Below are 16,245 nucleotides of genomic sequence, written 5' to 3' on the forward strand. Positions count from 1 at the left end.
TCGCGTACAGATGACCGCAAATGGTCCGAAAGATTATCTAGCGCCAGCTTATATATTGCCGATGGCGTCGTAACCGTACTATCACCTCGATGCTAATCTAAATTCTTTCACGTCACTGCTACCTCCGAAGTGGCTGAGGTTGAGATCACACTGCGCGCGCATCCCGCGCAACGCCACATAACATGCTGCAGAATCGAAGCCCTCGCAGTCCGCTTAGTGTAATCTTTCGTGCCGGTCACGCACTTGACTTCTCTTAGAGCACCGCGTCGAGTTCCTTTCGTTGACCCGTAATGGCCCGTGAACACGGTGACGACGATCGGCGCAACGAAGACCATGCCGATATTCAAGCCAACGAAGACCATGCCGATATTCAAGCCAACGAAGACCATGCCGATGTCCAAGCCAACGAAGGCCTTGAAGGAGGCCACGAACACCACGGCGGTGGTCAAGACCACGAAGATGTCGACGAACGCGACACAAGTAACCGGTACCACTTCGTCGAGCGCCTGATGGCAGTGCCCAGCGTGGATTTCGTGGTCTTCTTAACCTCTCTCTCCTATGCCGTTTTCAAGCTCAAGTACTCGACGGCTGGCAAGGTCCTGGGCTCCCTCGAAAAGTGTGCTTCACTAGCCTATGACAGCGTCGGACAGCCGGCGCTTGACCGGCTCTCTAGGCCGCTCATGGTCGCCGACATGCTGGCCTGCAGAGCTCTCCAGAAGCTTGAACTCTGCTGTCCCAAAATTAAGAAAAAGCCGCAAGAAATTATCGTTCATGTCTGCATACTGGGCCAGAAGTACGAATGCATCCATGCTTACGTGAAAGAAAGGGTGAGTAGAATAATGCGGTACTGTATGGTGGCCTCTGAGATAGGTACTCCAGTCAGTCTCGCAGTAGTCCAATTATTTTGTTCTCGAACGACCGGGATGCGATCTAGGGGATATATTTGATTTTTCACTCCCCGGAACGCTTGCCAACAGGCCTCGCGGATTGCACTCGGGCATGACAAGCGTTATTGCCAGATGCCCTGATAGCCACGGGCTGCTCGCACGCTTCCGTCCTGTTATCGTACCTGTGGGACGTTGTGTGCTACAGACGCTGCAAACCATCTGTCACCACTACGCATTTCTTTTGTAGTGACACTGTGAGTATGGTAGTCGCTTGACGCCTGTTTAATGCTGAAAATAGACAAAGTTCGGCCAAGTCGAAGTAGGCCAACTCGTTGCGCTCGGTTCTCAGGAATACCGGAGGAAAGCGTTCGCGAAAATATTTACAACCGTTAGCTACTCCAGCATACAAGCGGTTCGCCTGTCGTTCATCCACGTCCGAGCGCTGAGAAAAACACGAAACAGATTAACTTCTGGACAGCACTTGCAAGCAATCCGTGTTCGCGGCTCACTAAGTCCGTATGCCGTGAATTTCATGACATGACAGCGGAGACACCAGATTGAAATATTTAGGTTGCTTACAGGCGAGCATTAGAGCAGTTTAACGCAAGGCGTCATCTGCTGAAACGCAAAGCGTACTCTGAAAGAGCACAGTCTAACTCAATACTGCCGTCATTATGGCGCCTCACTTTTCAGTGAGCTGGAATGGTAGGTGGAGCTGCTGGGCTGGCCGAGAAAAATCTAATGTTAGATTCAAGACTGCAAGTTTTGTGGGACTATACGAGGATGAAATTCGAATGAGCCCACTCGCCTCGGAGAGGAAAGGGTGGGATAGGGTTTCGGATATTTTCCGCGGCTCGCAGGGTCGAATCAATGCGGGCAATATGGGCTCATATGCAGTGTGAGTTTGATGATGGTTGAGGGACATAATGCAGGTATGTCCAGGAAAGTGGGTTGGGAAAACTGCTGGCATGCAGTGTCGCTATAGGTGCCTCATCAGCCGAGCGAGCATAATTATGTGGTGGCTTATGCGCGAGTCTATGACTGCGATGCACACAGTCTTCGGCCTGCGTGAGAAAGCGCCAACAGTGAGCCAGCGTGTTGGCCGCCGAAATGTTCGGTGAACTTCCAGTGCTTATAGTTCACTCCTCATTTATTATCACGTGCAGGTCACAGCCGGTAGGGACTTCACAGAGCGCGTCACTGACGCCGCTACACATCCAATCGACACGGCACGGGCTTGCGTGAGCCTCGCAGGTAACTTCGTTGATCGTCAACTGACGAAGGCAGAACTCGCTACCGATGGGGTATGTGCACATCTCCCTTTCTCGGTCGCTAAGAGTTGGTGTACAGAAAAGTCTATAAAACGCACAGGAGGTAACAAAGCTTTGGTTCGCGTGAAAAAACCAAAGTGTTTGAATATGCAGATTTATATGGTTTAAGTGCTGCAATGACAAAGCTATTTTTATTTACAGAAGGCGTGGCGAAAAATTGGAAGCAAGTGAAATTACTTAGCCACGTGCAAAACACCTATGTAAACACAATTATCAAGACTCATTTTGTCCCACTCGCAATCAATAACTGAAATCGGCTGAGTTAGGAAGTCAGTGTCGATCCAAATCGATGCTGCCTATCAGACACGTGCTAGCTAAGTCGTTCCTTTTTCTTTTTTCTTCTTTTATTTTTCTAGCCCACATCTTTGGTAATGAATTCACCTCCCGTTACCCTTCGTAATATTACGTGTGTGATTTCCAATGCATTGCTTATAGCCAGACTTACTGTGTTTTTTCTGAGGTCAAAGCTCGAGGTTTCTGGACTACTCTCCCTGCTTTTAGAGGTTGCCGTAGGCACCTATTAAGAGGTAAACGCTCGGTTCAGCCCGTTGTTTCCTCGATACCATGGGCAAGTTCTTCAGAGCAAAAAACACTTTCTTGCGTAACCCTTTTGATCTAAAGACATATCTGGGCTGCTGGTCCTGCCAGCGAACCCTGCCCAGGTTGCAGTGTAAGGTGCTGATCTCCCAAAAAAAAAAAAAAAAGAAAAAAAAACTTGAAACGAAGTTCAAAGTCTCTATAGCTTGTAATGGAATTGGCAAAACTATCATACCGCTAGTGTCCATCCCTTCTTAAAGCCCCGCCGGGGTGGCGCAGTGGTTACGGCGCTCGACTATACTGTTCCAAAGGACGCGGGATCGAATCCCGGCCTCGGCGGCCGCCTTTCGATGCAGGCGAAAAGTAAGGTGCCCGTGTGCTGTGCGATGTCAGTGCACGTTAAAGAACCCCAGATGGTCTAAATTTCCGGAGTCCTTCACTACGTCGTCTCTCATAGCCTAAGTCGCTTTGGGACGTTAAACCCCACAAAACCAAACCAAACCTTTTTAAAGGACGCCATTCTCATCACAGTGGCGTAGTTTAAATTTGCCTTTGAAATTGCACCAGGAAGGCTTCCTTCCCTTCATTCCAGTGCATGAATGACTTCATGAGAGAGGTCTCACCGGACAACGACCCTCGTTTCGACCTGGTCCCTCGTCTTATGCGCCTTACATGGAAGTTCTACGTCTGCGCATCTTTTCACGCCAACAAAGAACGCCAGCGAAGTGTGAGCTGCGTTTCTGGGAAGCTATCGGCACTAAAGCGGTTCTTCGACGAGCCTGCTGAACCAATCCTCCAGCCAACAGTATGTTTCATTTTATTTTTTCTTGTGTTTGTGTCGGGGGAGGGGGGGGGGGGGGGTTGACAGCTGCGCCTTTCCAGCCTTAAAAAGCGAATGTCTGTCACAGCAGAGCCCAGCGAAGTCACTACAATTGTATATTCAACATTCAGCGCTACGTTTTATTTTTCCCTGCGGAAAATGTTTTCATCATAATCTCGGACTTCGCTTTAACACTTCTACCATTACTTATCCACTTTGACTCGATGGCAGCCTGCTGAATGGCAGTTTCATCAACGCTTCATATTCTTTACTCTCGGAAGGTGTAACAACGATTGTTCCTTTTCTAGGGCTGTGTAAATACATTGTATGCTGCAGCATTTACTTTTGTTCGTAGCGACCGTCACGTGTATGGCACATATATGTTTTATTGTGCTAAACATTATTAATCATAAATAATCATAAACATTAATCATTATTTTTCATTCGCTTAGACAATTATCTAAATAAATTTAATATTATTACCCCCTGTCAGTTTTGTTTTATAGGTCCGGCAGCTCAACTAACTTTGCTCTCAACTCTTTGACTGAATTTATTAAGCATGGCATTGACAAAGGCGAATTCGTTGGTCCTGTTTTTTTTTTTAAATTTCACAAAAGGTTTTGATACGATTAACCATTTGATTTTGCTAAAGAAACAAGAATGTTATGGCATAGTAGGTCCTGTATCTCTCGTTTTGAAAAGCTACTTACAATATCGTAAACAAAATCATCAATAATTATAGAAATACCACTCTAGCTATTAACTAAGGTGTTAATCAGGGATCTATTTTAGGACCTTTACTGTTCATATTATATATTAACGATCTTCGAACTTCTATTAGTCCAACTCACTGTTTTATACGCTGACGATACTACCGTGTCAGATGCTTACACGAAGTGATGCAAACCTGGCATATATATATATATATTAGCCTACATATATCGAGCAATGTTGTGCGAACAGTACATACACTACGAGTACAGTTTGAAATTTACAGCTGTTGTTTGTCGCAGACGCTGAGCGGACATGCTGAGGCTGCATTTCGTCACATCTGCAAGGCATCTGTGCTGTTCTTCGGAGGTCCTTGCGACAATTTTTGATCAAGGTGTCGCGGAATCCGCACGCCGTTTGCTGTACTTGGGTACGTGGTATTGCGCTTCTGCGCGTTTTTAGCCTTTCAATAACGCCTACTCGAAACCGACGTCAAATTGGTGGCTGGTTACCGCCTTTGCATATTCAATCTGCTTTCTTGGCATCTGTCATCACTGTTTCAGTCAATTCCTAGCTATCGGGATTAAACGAGCCAAAAACGCAGCACATCGGGACTGCGGCGTACATCGATCGCACTGCCTGATAGCAAGTATGCTGGCTGCAACAACGCCAGACTGCTTCGCCCTTAGCCCCAAATACGGGATCACACGCAGTTAGCCTATATCAAAGCAGTGGACTTGGTGTATAGGTGTTAAGCCCTAGTGCTGAAAGAGCTGTCGGTTTGCGTCCGAATATCTATCGACTGCAGTCAAATACTTTTTTGTTTCAGAGCGCTTAAAGATGGTCAGGTTAACTTGTTACCTCGACTTGGCGACAAGTTCGCATGCTTTGCTGGGAAGGGCTTGTAATCACGCAAGAGCATTTAGTCTCGATATCATAGGTTGTTGTGCATTTTTTTTTTTTGAAAGCCTCGACTGCCACTGGGGATTTTCCACCGTTTCCTACTATAGTTTGAAGCTGAATATATTGCTGGCTTCAATTGACTGTGTTGTAAGAGGAGTCAGAGCAGCTCGGCAATATACAGCTCATCGCAGTTAATTTCTCCCTGTCTAGCAGTTACTATAGTGCGCGCAAGCATTTTGTCCGCCTCGTCTAATTTCTTTAGTGCTCCGGAAGGTGTGCTTCACACGCTTTACCTGCGCTGCTTCGTGGACGCTGACTGGCAACGATAGGTGACGCAAGTAGTAGATTTTGTGATCACGAGTGTCGTAACTTTCTGAGCAGAGTCTGTTAGCGATGGGTTGAATCCCACATCGGCATGTCCAACCATTCATTCGGTCTGTGCACTTCAGCTATTTCACCGATTGTGATGCGCCTTTGTCGTCGTGTGTTCGCTTTTTCGCGATGATTTATACGACTTTCATTTCCTTCCAGGGTGATTTCTACGCCGGCCCCCGCAACTAGGCATATTTCGATCATCAACCGCCATGTCTGGATGCAAAGTAGTCACAGGATCGGAAGAAAGTTGATGGCCGTTAGTCAAATTACTTTTCCATCGTCCTTGTTTGCCAGTAATAAAATCTATATATTCTGACTCTCTGGAGACATACGAAGAATGCGTGTGGTTGGAAATTCCAACGTGTGACAAATCGCACTATCTAGTTGGCTGTTACTACTTTCCACCAAATTCTGCTCCTAACGTTTTTACCGATCATTTCTTAGGTATTGGGGAAAAAATTGATTTTTCAAAATACAAAGTTCACATTTTCGGAGACTTTAATCTTCCTAAGGTCGATTGGTCCACTGGTTTGGTCACTAGCGACTGCACAGCAACTCGAGAAAAAGCCGAATGTTTGATTTTAGTACTTTCCATGGTTTACATCAATGTAATGCAATGAAGAACTGTGCTGGAAACATTTTAGACCTAATTCTATCTAATGTGCCTCTTTTCGGCGTGAAAGCGGTGCGCGATCCTCTTGTTCCGATAGACAAATATCATTGCCCGTTTTCTTTGTCGTTCTTTTCGTCTTTTCGTCCAGTGCGTGAGATGGTGCCAGAAAAATTTAGATACGCGTATGGCAATTACCTGAAGCTGTACAACGATCTTCAGGCCTACGACTGGTCTGAATTGCTTGAGATTGATGATGTAAACACAGGCGTCGAGCTACTTACATCAGTTGTACAGGGTATAATGAAAACATGTATACCACGCCGTAAATCGAAGAAGCGTAGATTTCCTTGCTGGTTCTCGCGCGATTTGAGACATTACTTGAAGAAAAAGCAGAAGTATCATAAACTCTACGTGAAATCAGAAAGTGAGTATTGGTACCAAAGATATTCATTGTGCAGAAAAATTGTGAAAAAACTGATTGCACGTGATGAAGCCGAGTACCACAAACTTCTTGAACAGAACTTCTAAAAGGAACCAAACAGTTTTTGGGATTTTGTGCGCAAGCAACGAAATGATAAGGTTAGTGCTGCTGTGATAAAGACGCGCGATGGTATGTTTTAAACCTCAAGATGTGTGCCAAGCTTTTGCTGATCACTTCAGCTCTTGTTTTGTGCGCCATGATAACGCACCAGCTCTTATCACTTCTGAAGACAGCGCTGACTGTTTGGCTTATGATAATGTTACCGAGCATGAGGTTCTTTTGGCGATTCAGAAACTTAAGCCAAAACTTTCAACAGGAGTTGATGAAATTCCCAGCTTCGTAATCAAAGGATGCGCTGACATTTTTGGCCCTGTTTTAGCACATTTGTTCAACTTATCATTGCGAACTGTGAACAACTTTCGACCTGTGTCACTGATTTGTTCTTTTGCGAAAGTTTTTGAAATGATTATGTACGAACGCATGGGCTCATACTTCAAGCAGAAGATCTCAATTCTACAGCACGGGTTTTTAAAAGGTCGATCTGTGGAAACGAATTTATGCAGCTTTCTTGATTATACTGGCCCACGTGTATTTAATCGCGGTCAGGTAGACGCAGTCTACTTTGACATGACTAAAGCTTTCGATACGGTTTCCCATGAGGTACTTCTGATGAAGATGGAAAGATACGGACTTTGCCCCATGTACTGTAGGTGGCTCAAAAGCTACCTTGGCAGCCGCCGTAACATGGTCCGATTTTCCGGCTGTGTGTCCAACGAATTTCTATCATCTTCGGGAGTGCCTCAAGGCTCCAACTTAGGACCTTTGTTGTTTTTAGTGTTTGTTAATGATTTGCCGTTACATGTCAAGGACTCGAGAATTTTGCTCTTCGCAGATGATTTCAAATTATTCCGTAATATTGAAGATATTGAGGACTGCCGCCAATTGCAAGCTGACATTAACAACGTCGAGAAATGGTGTTTGTTGAATCGCTTAAAGTTGAATATTAAGAAGACTTCCGTCTTGTCTCTAACTAGGAAACGCGACGCAGTTGTGTTTGATTATCCTCCTGACACCCGGAATGCATTGGGTGCACAGATTTTTCTTTAACTTTCAGAATAAGTCAGTATGGTTATGAAGGTGAAAAGTGTTAAACGTTTTTTGAATAGCCCTGATAGTATCGGCTCAGTGCGATGTCCAATATATTGGACACTGGGATTCTACCCGTTCTTTTTTCACCAAACGCGTATGTATTTACATGCCGCAAATAATGCTCTCAAACCCGTGTGCAATTTTTTTTATTAAATTCTAAGGTAAAATGGTGAAAAAGAACGTAAAAGCGAGCCTTCGTCTGCTCAAAAAAAAAAAAAAAAAAAAACTTTCGCTTGCTTCTTCACTTTCTGTGGGCAATTTCAAAACATCTTCTGTCCTTTGTAATGCAGAAGAAGAGCGGGCATTTGGTGCAAAAGAACATTGTTTTATATTACAAAATTATAAAATTTTGAAATTTATAATTTATGATGCTATAATTTATAAATTTTAATTTTTAATTAAAATTATAAATTATAAAATTATAAACTTGCGTCAGCTGTCTCATCAGACATGCGAGGCCGGTCTGCTACACAACAAATAGAGGCGATTTTTTCCGCAAGCCGCTAAATAGCAACAATACTCGTCTGCTATTCATAACAAGGCCGTGGCAAAAGCGCGGTCAAAATGACCGGGTTGAGTCCCAGAGTCCAACACAGTGGACACGCGAAATCAAAGGACGCATGAATAAAAGTAAGCGCTTGAACAGTTTAAATTTCTTATTCTGCACATTCGTTGTTGTATTACCTTTAATATAAAATCAAAGATATGCTTTGAAAGCAGGTAGAAATACGAGAAAAAGGACTTACTTCGCCGACAGGTGCCATCAAACGCCGCGCCGCTGATTGTCGCCCTTTTGAAAAGTATTGGCGGGAATTTGAACAATGCGTTTTCATCTATGTTGCATAGATGGCGCTAGCAGGTGTCCAATATACTGGACTGCAGGGTTTTATGAGGATGAATGCCTTGGCATAGGAGTACTGTCTGATTACTTAATGTCCAATATATTGGACAAATCCCCATAGCCGGGTCTCAGGAGGTTATACACTTTTGGCGGATCATATTTCTCGTGTGGCCCATGTACGAGACCTTGGTGTTGTTGTTGATTCAAGGCTTGATTTTAGATTGCATGTAAATTCAATTGTGTTACGCGCATTGAGACATATCGGTCTTATCTCTAGACTAACAAAAAAATTTCAACGGCACGAATGTCTACGCACTCTATACTGTGCCCTTGTGAGACCGCGTCTTGAGTTCGCGTCAGTGGCCTGGAATAACTTATCTGCCACCTATTGCGCAAAAATTGAAAATGTCCAGCGTAAGTTTATACGCATCTTTTATGACAGATATATTGGACGCCGCCGTTTCTACGACTACGATTCTCTCTTGGCAGACCTCAAAATGCGTACTCTTGGCGACAGGCGACTCATACGTGACATGCAGTTTTTGCAAAACATTGTGCGTGGTTTCATTAACTGTGAGACCTTACTGATGTCACTGAATTTTCATGTGCCGCATGCAAAGGCTGCAAAATGTTCTGACACATTTTATCCAGATTTGCACGCCAACTGTCCAATGACTCGTATACAAAGCTTGTATAACAAAAAGTTTATTGACACGGACATATTTGCCTAATTGTCGTTTTCATGCCTGGTTTTAAATGTTATTAAGTGTTCTGATGTATCTGACCTAGTGTGCGCTCCTTTAGGCCACTTGGCTGTTGAGGCACACTCAAATAAACATTATCTATCTATCTATCTATCTATCTATCTATCTATCTATCTATCTATCTATCTATCTATCTATCTATCTATCTATCTATCTATCTATCTATCTATCTATTTATCTATTTATCTATTTATCTATTTATCTATTTATCTATTTATCTATTTATCTATTTATCTATCTATCTATCTATCTATCTATCTATCTATCTATCTATCTATCTATCTATCTATCTATCTATAAGTTACTCTCTTTAATTCGTACTGCCGCAGTGCATTCTTGGTTGAAATTTTCCCACCGTAGCTAATCCAAGACCGGTTTAGATATTGTTACAAGCTGAACTACCCCGCACCTCCACCAAAATGTTATGGGGTAGTTCAGCTTGTAGCAGAGAGCGGACACCGAAGACAAGGCTCTCAAACAGACGTTTTCTGCAGGCACCAGCCGACGCTGTTGAACGTCGTCTTCTCTCAAACTCACGAGAGTATTCTTCTTCTTTCCTTACGCGTATGCACCGCCTAATGTGACAATATCATTACTTCTCCGTCATCCACGTGGCGCCTTTGCGGAGTTATGCGAATGAATTGTCCCACCGAAGCCAATATAAGTTTAGTAAAGCAAGTAGCACCACTGTCACTGCGCATGCGCGAATTGTTCATAGCGTGCAGCTTGTATCTTGGTGTTCATGGTGGTACGCACTATACTCAAAGTATGTTGTGGCACAGAACAACTGCTCTTACCCCACCGGGGTGGCGCATTGGTTACGCCGCTCGACTACTGTTCCCAAGGATGCGGGATCGAATCCCGACCTCGGCGGCCGCTTTTCGATGGAGGCGAAAAGCAAGGCTCCCGTGTGCTGTGCGATGTCAGTGCACGTTAAAGAACCCCAGGTGGTCGACATTTCCGGAGCCCTCCACTACGGCGTCTCTCATAGCCTGAGTCGCTTTGGGACGTTAAACCCCACAAACCAACCAACCAACTGCTCTTGTTGTACATCTCCATTTTGCTACAGCTATGCTGAATGCGTTTTAATAACCATGCGTATTTAGCACAATGGTGCAGTTGGGCTGCACTTTAATATTTTACTTCTCGTCGACCGCTTTGCCTGTGCCGCTTGATTACAATCAAGGCCTTGGTCCGAGCTAGTAACTCATTCTTGGAAAACGAAATGCATCTGCGCAAAAAAGAAATCAAGGCAGCGGAACTTCGTGTAAACAGAAGAAACCTAAGTTCTCAATTTAAGCCTTTTTGTGCTCAAGTATATTTTTTTATTCACTGATTATATACTTTATTGTATCCGTAATATATTCTGCACTTAGGCTCTAAATGACGCCAAAAAGCTACTGTTCGCGGAAATTTACGGGCACAGGAAAATGTTGTATTTATCACTTCAAATGCGCTTTTCTTCAACAAAATTAAGGCTTGAAGCGACAAGTGATTTAGCGTAGGTCGGACGCAAGCCCGAACCACGCGAAGTACTCGTCACAGCATGGCAGTTCAAAGTTTTTGCTCTAGTTCCTCTCGTAGTTCGCGCCCTGTGGATGTCAGGATCAATCGCCAACGGATTTTGCTAAGCCGAACGGTAGGGCCCGTCCCACGCCAGCCAGGACGCAGTGGTGGTCCATATGTAAAAAATATATTCTATGTTTAACCATGGCTATATTAAGCATAATTTGCGAAAACTCTACTTTTGCGTGGTCTATTTGTGTGTGGTATATAAATTGTACGTTTTCGCTGCCAGAGAGTCAACTGTACCACCACAGACACAGCTATGTTTTGGAGATAAGCCAATGCAGAGATGGAAGTTGCGCTCATACAATTATTCCCTTGCATACTGATATAATACGCTCCGATAATTGGACGCAACACCTTGCACTTGCCTCTACCAAGATGATAAGCAGCGGATAACAGCCTCATTCCCAGCAATGGCAGGCCATGTTTCCTCCATGAGTTGTGATGCCCTCGCAGCCTATTCCGCCTGGGAATACCACACCAGCCTATTCCGTCGATGTACACTTTTTTTTAAAAGGCAGCAAAATTTTATACCCCAGGCGTGTAGCCCATATGTCGTGTAACAGTTCTCATGCTGCGTCGTCAACACAGGAGCACGAGTTCCGCCACGCGCAACACGTGAATAAAGGTTTAACGGTTTGCATACAGCGGCAAAGACAACGCTAACGCCCAGCGTCCCAGCAACTTTCTGAAGTTGCGCGCGATAGCTTAGGCGCATAAGGCATCACTTTAATGTTTTTTGCTAAGGCGAAAGCATTTAATAGCTCTTGCTGTCGTGGACAAAATGTGTCCCGCTTTTTGCGGCGTTTGATTGGCCGAGGTGGATGAAGTCATAGAGGTCTCGACCAAACGTAGAGCACCACCGCAAACAGTATGCGCGAATGCGTGCCTTACATGGCCATATGTCAATCAATGATCAATTATTGAATAATTACCAATAATGACAAATTAAGTAATTCATCATTAACTAATATTAACTAAATAATTGCTTGGTTATAAATGATTAACCTCCTTGTTTGCTTATAAATGAATTACTAATCAGTGCCAGTTGCGCAACAGAATTCGGCACTGAGGCTTTCGCCTTTCGCTACTTTAGTCGCTAAAATCCCTCGTAATTATTTTTTTCGGTCAGCTGCCATTGGATCAACCAGTTTAGCATCTCGACTCTCAATCTTTTGCTGCAGCAATGTTTCGGTCGAAAGCTTTTAAAAGTGGTTTTGGAAAACCGGCCTCTTCAAGAATCTCAAACTGGTCATATAAAAGCTTAATGTTAAGCTTTGATGGTACCTCTTTTGCAACGGATCACGAAAGCAATGCGTAGCAATCTCTATCTCTTCGCCATCACCAGCCAGAAGCACACTCTTGAGGATGATCGTCATGTTTGTTGCCCAAGTTGCCGGAAGGGACTTAGATATAAATCCCCGCTTTAATCACACCATGCGAACGTGTCTGCATGGCCTTGGGTCGGGGGGCTTAAATCGGGATGCAAGAGTCTTGCAAGTCTGAATTCCAATTTCGCCCCCTCCCATTTAGCGGTGAAGAGCTAATTAGCAGCGCCTTCTGCTCCGATGATGCTGGAAGTAACAGGGAACCAGTTAGACCTGGTGATGTACTGCTTTCGCAATGAAAGTCTCATTCTAATACAAATCGTTGCAGCTAACTAAAACTTGGAATGCGCGTTATTCACCCGCCATTCTTTAGCACTGCTTGTCGCTTTCCTGGACGAGCGATAGGTATTGCCTATGAAAAACCATCCGATTGCTGACTTCCCTTCAGGTAATATGCAAAGCGTCCTGCGCCTGAATGCGAGATTGCACGAACGTTGGCAGCTCGAGTTGCCGCCTAAATGACTAGTCGGCCAGACCGCCGACGTGTTTTCAAGGCATGACATGGAGACTGGCTGATTGCCACGTTGTATTTCGTTTGTCTCTGACGGCTGGTCTTGATATCGTGTTTTTGTTTTTTAAGTGTGCTCACCACGATGACAGCGAAAACAAATACCGCTTCAGGCCGCTGCACAAACTGTTTTGTTTTGTCTTTGCATTTCATCAGCAAGAAACTTCAGGGCGCTTGCAGCCGCCTGGAGCGCACACTGACTGTGCAAAGGCACGTTGTTTCATGGCTGCGACACTCGTACCAAGAATGCATAGCAAATCCACCATTCGTGCCTATCTCGAACCGAAACGTGCCTGCACTGCGGCAAGCCTTGGAAGTACGGTCAGCATATATCCGAGAAGGTTCCTGTCACCGTCTTGGCCCCGTCACGACTGTGCATGCATCAAGGACGCCAAGCGTATCGCTTTATGCTTGTTTATTTGTCTATCTTTGGGAGGAGAGGGTTGGCTCTCGTCTGCACGCGAATCGTCGGGAAGGCCACTTCGGGCTGCGCACTTAGTGTTGATACACGGGCGAGCTTGCTTTTACTTATCCTCGTGTGAATTTCTACCGCGACACGTTCACTCTTTTCATTTCATTCTTTATCAGCGATGTCGAAGAATCGGCTACAAATATAATTTAATGCTTCCACGCCTGTCCTTGATTAGAAAGTGCCACTTTTAACCCATCGATATGCTAATATGCTAAGATATTCGCTGTTACATACGTTTCTTTTTTGCTTACAACAGCAAGTGGCCTTGCTGGCTTCCGCAGTGGTTTCATTAATTTGATGAGACGACTGCTTTTACAAAGTGAGCACGGCCGCTTCCTGTTTGTGAAGCGGAAGTTGCAATACCTACTCTCTTGGCACCCTACTTTGGAGTAGTGCCGATGCCGTGTATACACGTGGAAATTGACAACGTATTCATTTTTTCCGCTTCCATGGTCGACACAATGATGACACTGGTAAGGTGGAAACCACGTCATTTCGTTATGTGTCCGAGAAATGTTACGCGTTTAAATGTCTCAGTTCGCTTACAGAAGAGCAGGTTATCTACTACGTTTATAGCTTACTCTTATCAGGTTGCAAGCCCTAGTTGTTACTGTCACGTGCACCATTTGTTTGCCACGTCCGGAGCCACGAAAATGTTGCTACGCACGTGGTTGGGTGCGATGAAAGACAGCGGAGCCTTTTGTACGTTTGCTTTTCCTGGGAGAAGCTGAGAAAATCCAAAAATAATCTGAAGACACTGCACTGCGGACAGGTGTTCTTGTGAACTACACTTGTGAAAATGAATTAGGAAATGTAAAATAAATAACTGAAATGTTATTTCACTTGATTGGTAAATATGAATTACTATACTTTTTGCATTCTGAAACGTCCTGCAAGGCGAAGAATAGTAGCAGTAGAGTGAAAACCGCCTTGACACAATTTATTTTGTTACAAGTTAAGGTATTTTTTAAGGAAAAAGCTTTCTTATCGCTTGTACAATGCAGAATATAACTAGTTACTATTTCAATGCGGTGCTTTTAGACATCAGGCGCTTGTACTGCGTCAGCGGCTTGAAAGCATCGTAGATTTCTCTGGGAAAAAGGCTCAGATACTGGATTATAAAAAAGTGCAATTCTGTTTATCATGCAGCACAACCACTATAAGCAGTGTGTTCGGAACGAAAAGAAGCAGAAAAGTTTTCGCGGCTTCGACCCACTACATAAATGCGGAAACAGGTTCGTATCCTGCATTTCCAGTGAAGAGCAAAAAAAGCAAGCAATTCCCGAGTTGTCCCTGTTTTACCTATTGTTGTAATATTCTAGGTCAAACGAAAGATTTATCAGTTAGGTAAGCATACAGAACTATCAAGGTGTCGTTTAAGTCGGTACGTTAGCAGTTGTGAATATTCCTGCTGTCGGTTAACTATTGTAGGTGACACGGATGTCAACGAAAAAATATATCGCCACCGAAACCATTCTCGTCAGGTGCGATGTATAATATAATAACCGTTTATTCTCTCAGGAGCTGATAAAAAACTCAGTACAGCAAAAGAAAATCTATTGGAGTAAATATGCTCCCACGTAGTCACCCTTTCATAATTAGCATAGTAATTGTGGGCTTAAAGATGGCTTTCAATTATATACCTTCCCTGCGGGTCACTCGGCCCAAATCCGCTTTCTCCTTTCAGTTCAGACATATTTCCGGTGTTTCACGTGCTTTACAATAAGAATACTTACGTATTTGATATAAATATGCTTTGTGTCGTAGTGTACCTAAGAATACTTACGTATTTGATATAAATATGCTTTGTGTCGTAGTGTACCTAAATGCGAGCCATGATGTGTTTTTGCGCGTCCTACGTTTTTGAAGCATGTTTCTGCCTGTCCTACGGCAGAAAACGTCTTATGCGAGTTCTTGTGAGCCCCCAGGCCTGCGAAATTGTTTTGAATTTACACTGGCAAGCTTAGCTCAAGTTTGAAAGGCATATAATTAATTACTTTCATCCCTAGTATGTGCGTCTAGCTCTTGAACTCGGAGAAACTGAAGGCTCTTCCTGGTAGCCCAGCAGAAACGCAAAAACTGCATCTTCTTAAAATAAAATTTTTAGACACTCAAGCTCAGCCTTAAAATGCCGACGCGACATCAATAACAGAGAGACATTGCAGATATTTGTTCACATGCATTCACTTTGTTGCTGCTTAAACCCTTATTTTTATTGTATCTCTTTCATCTAACTTTCACTAGTTATCATTCAGTCGTAAGCTTTCACATCTTATGTTTCACCCCGAGAACGTAGCTATAAAGCCACGCATCAACAAGGCTGTATGAATGTGCCTACGTGGCCTAGGGCTATCCTGTGTGACTCGGAACTCAAAGGTCCCTGGTACAATTCCCAGCTCGCTCAGCCATCTCAAAGAAGTGACTCCATGAGAAGTAAGGTCATGACCTGTGATGCCTCGACGTCATCAACCTGCCACCCAATCAGTGCCAGGCCGTAGCACTTGCCAGACGTGCTGCAGTTTCTTCACTCTTAATGCTGACAACATATTTTCCAGAGAACGTGTTAAAACAGGGCAATAACGAAAACAACCACTGCGACAAATGAGCGGTGTGAGTAGGTGATGTACAGCTTGAACCCCCACGACCAAGGGACTTTGAACTTTAACCTTATCGTGAGGGCCCCAGCGGCAGTAAACTCCGACGCAGCTCCGAAAGGAGGACCCCACTCGCGATCCATCAGTTAAAATGTTCTTCGTACGAATGAAGCTATTTACACCACCACCAAAGGAAACAGAAGCTCACCTTGATAGTGAGAAAAGTGATGTTCTTCTCGAACTCCTGCACGAAACCGGCGATCACTTTGCCGACGCGCCACATTCTGTACTCCGAGATGGGC

The 16,245-nt window shown here is 44.2% G+C and overlaps 2 protein-coding genes across 2 annotated transcripts in view; one reads left to right on the top strand and one right to left on the bottom strand.

Annotated features, from left to right (window-relative positions):
- LOC146181943 (lysosomal protective protein-like) overlaps positions 1-16,245 on the bottom strand; it is a 33,379-nt gene that overhangs the window by 614 nt on the left and 16,520 nt on the right. Inside the window, exon 10 of the mRNA XM_084576938.1 lies at positions 16,152-16,244. Within this exon, the coding sequence (XP_084433064.1) occupies positions 16,152-16,244 (93 nt within the window). The remainder of the gene's footprint in view (positions 1-16,151; position 16,245) is intronic.
- Positions 174-5,906, top strand: LOC146181944 (uncharacterized). Its single transcript, XM_084576941.1, has 5 exons — positions 174-827; positions 2,054-2,191; positions 3,348-3,560; positions 4,589-4,716; positions 5,721-5,906. The coding sequence occupies exons 1-4, from the start codon at positions 291-293 to the stop codon at positions 4,673-4,675; spliced, it is 975 nt and encodes a 324-aa protein (XP_084433067.1). The 5' UTR covers positions 174-290; the 3' UTR covers positions 4,676-4,716; positions 5,721-5,906.

The sequence above is a fragment of the Amblyomma maculatum genome, chromosome 8 (assembly GCF_055883805.1).
Source record: "Amblyomma maculatum isolate TAMU_Amacu chromosome 8, ASM5588380v1, whole genome shotgun sequence".
Taxonomy (NCBI): Eukaryota; Metazoa; Arthropoda; class Arachnida; order Ixodida; family Ixodidae; genus Amblyomma; species Amblyomma maculatum.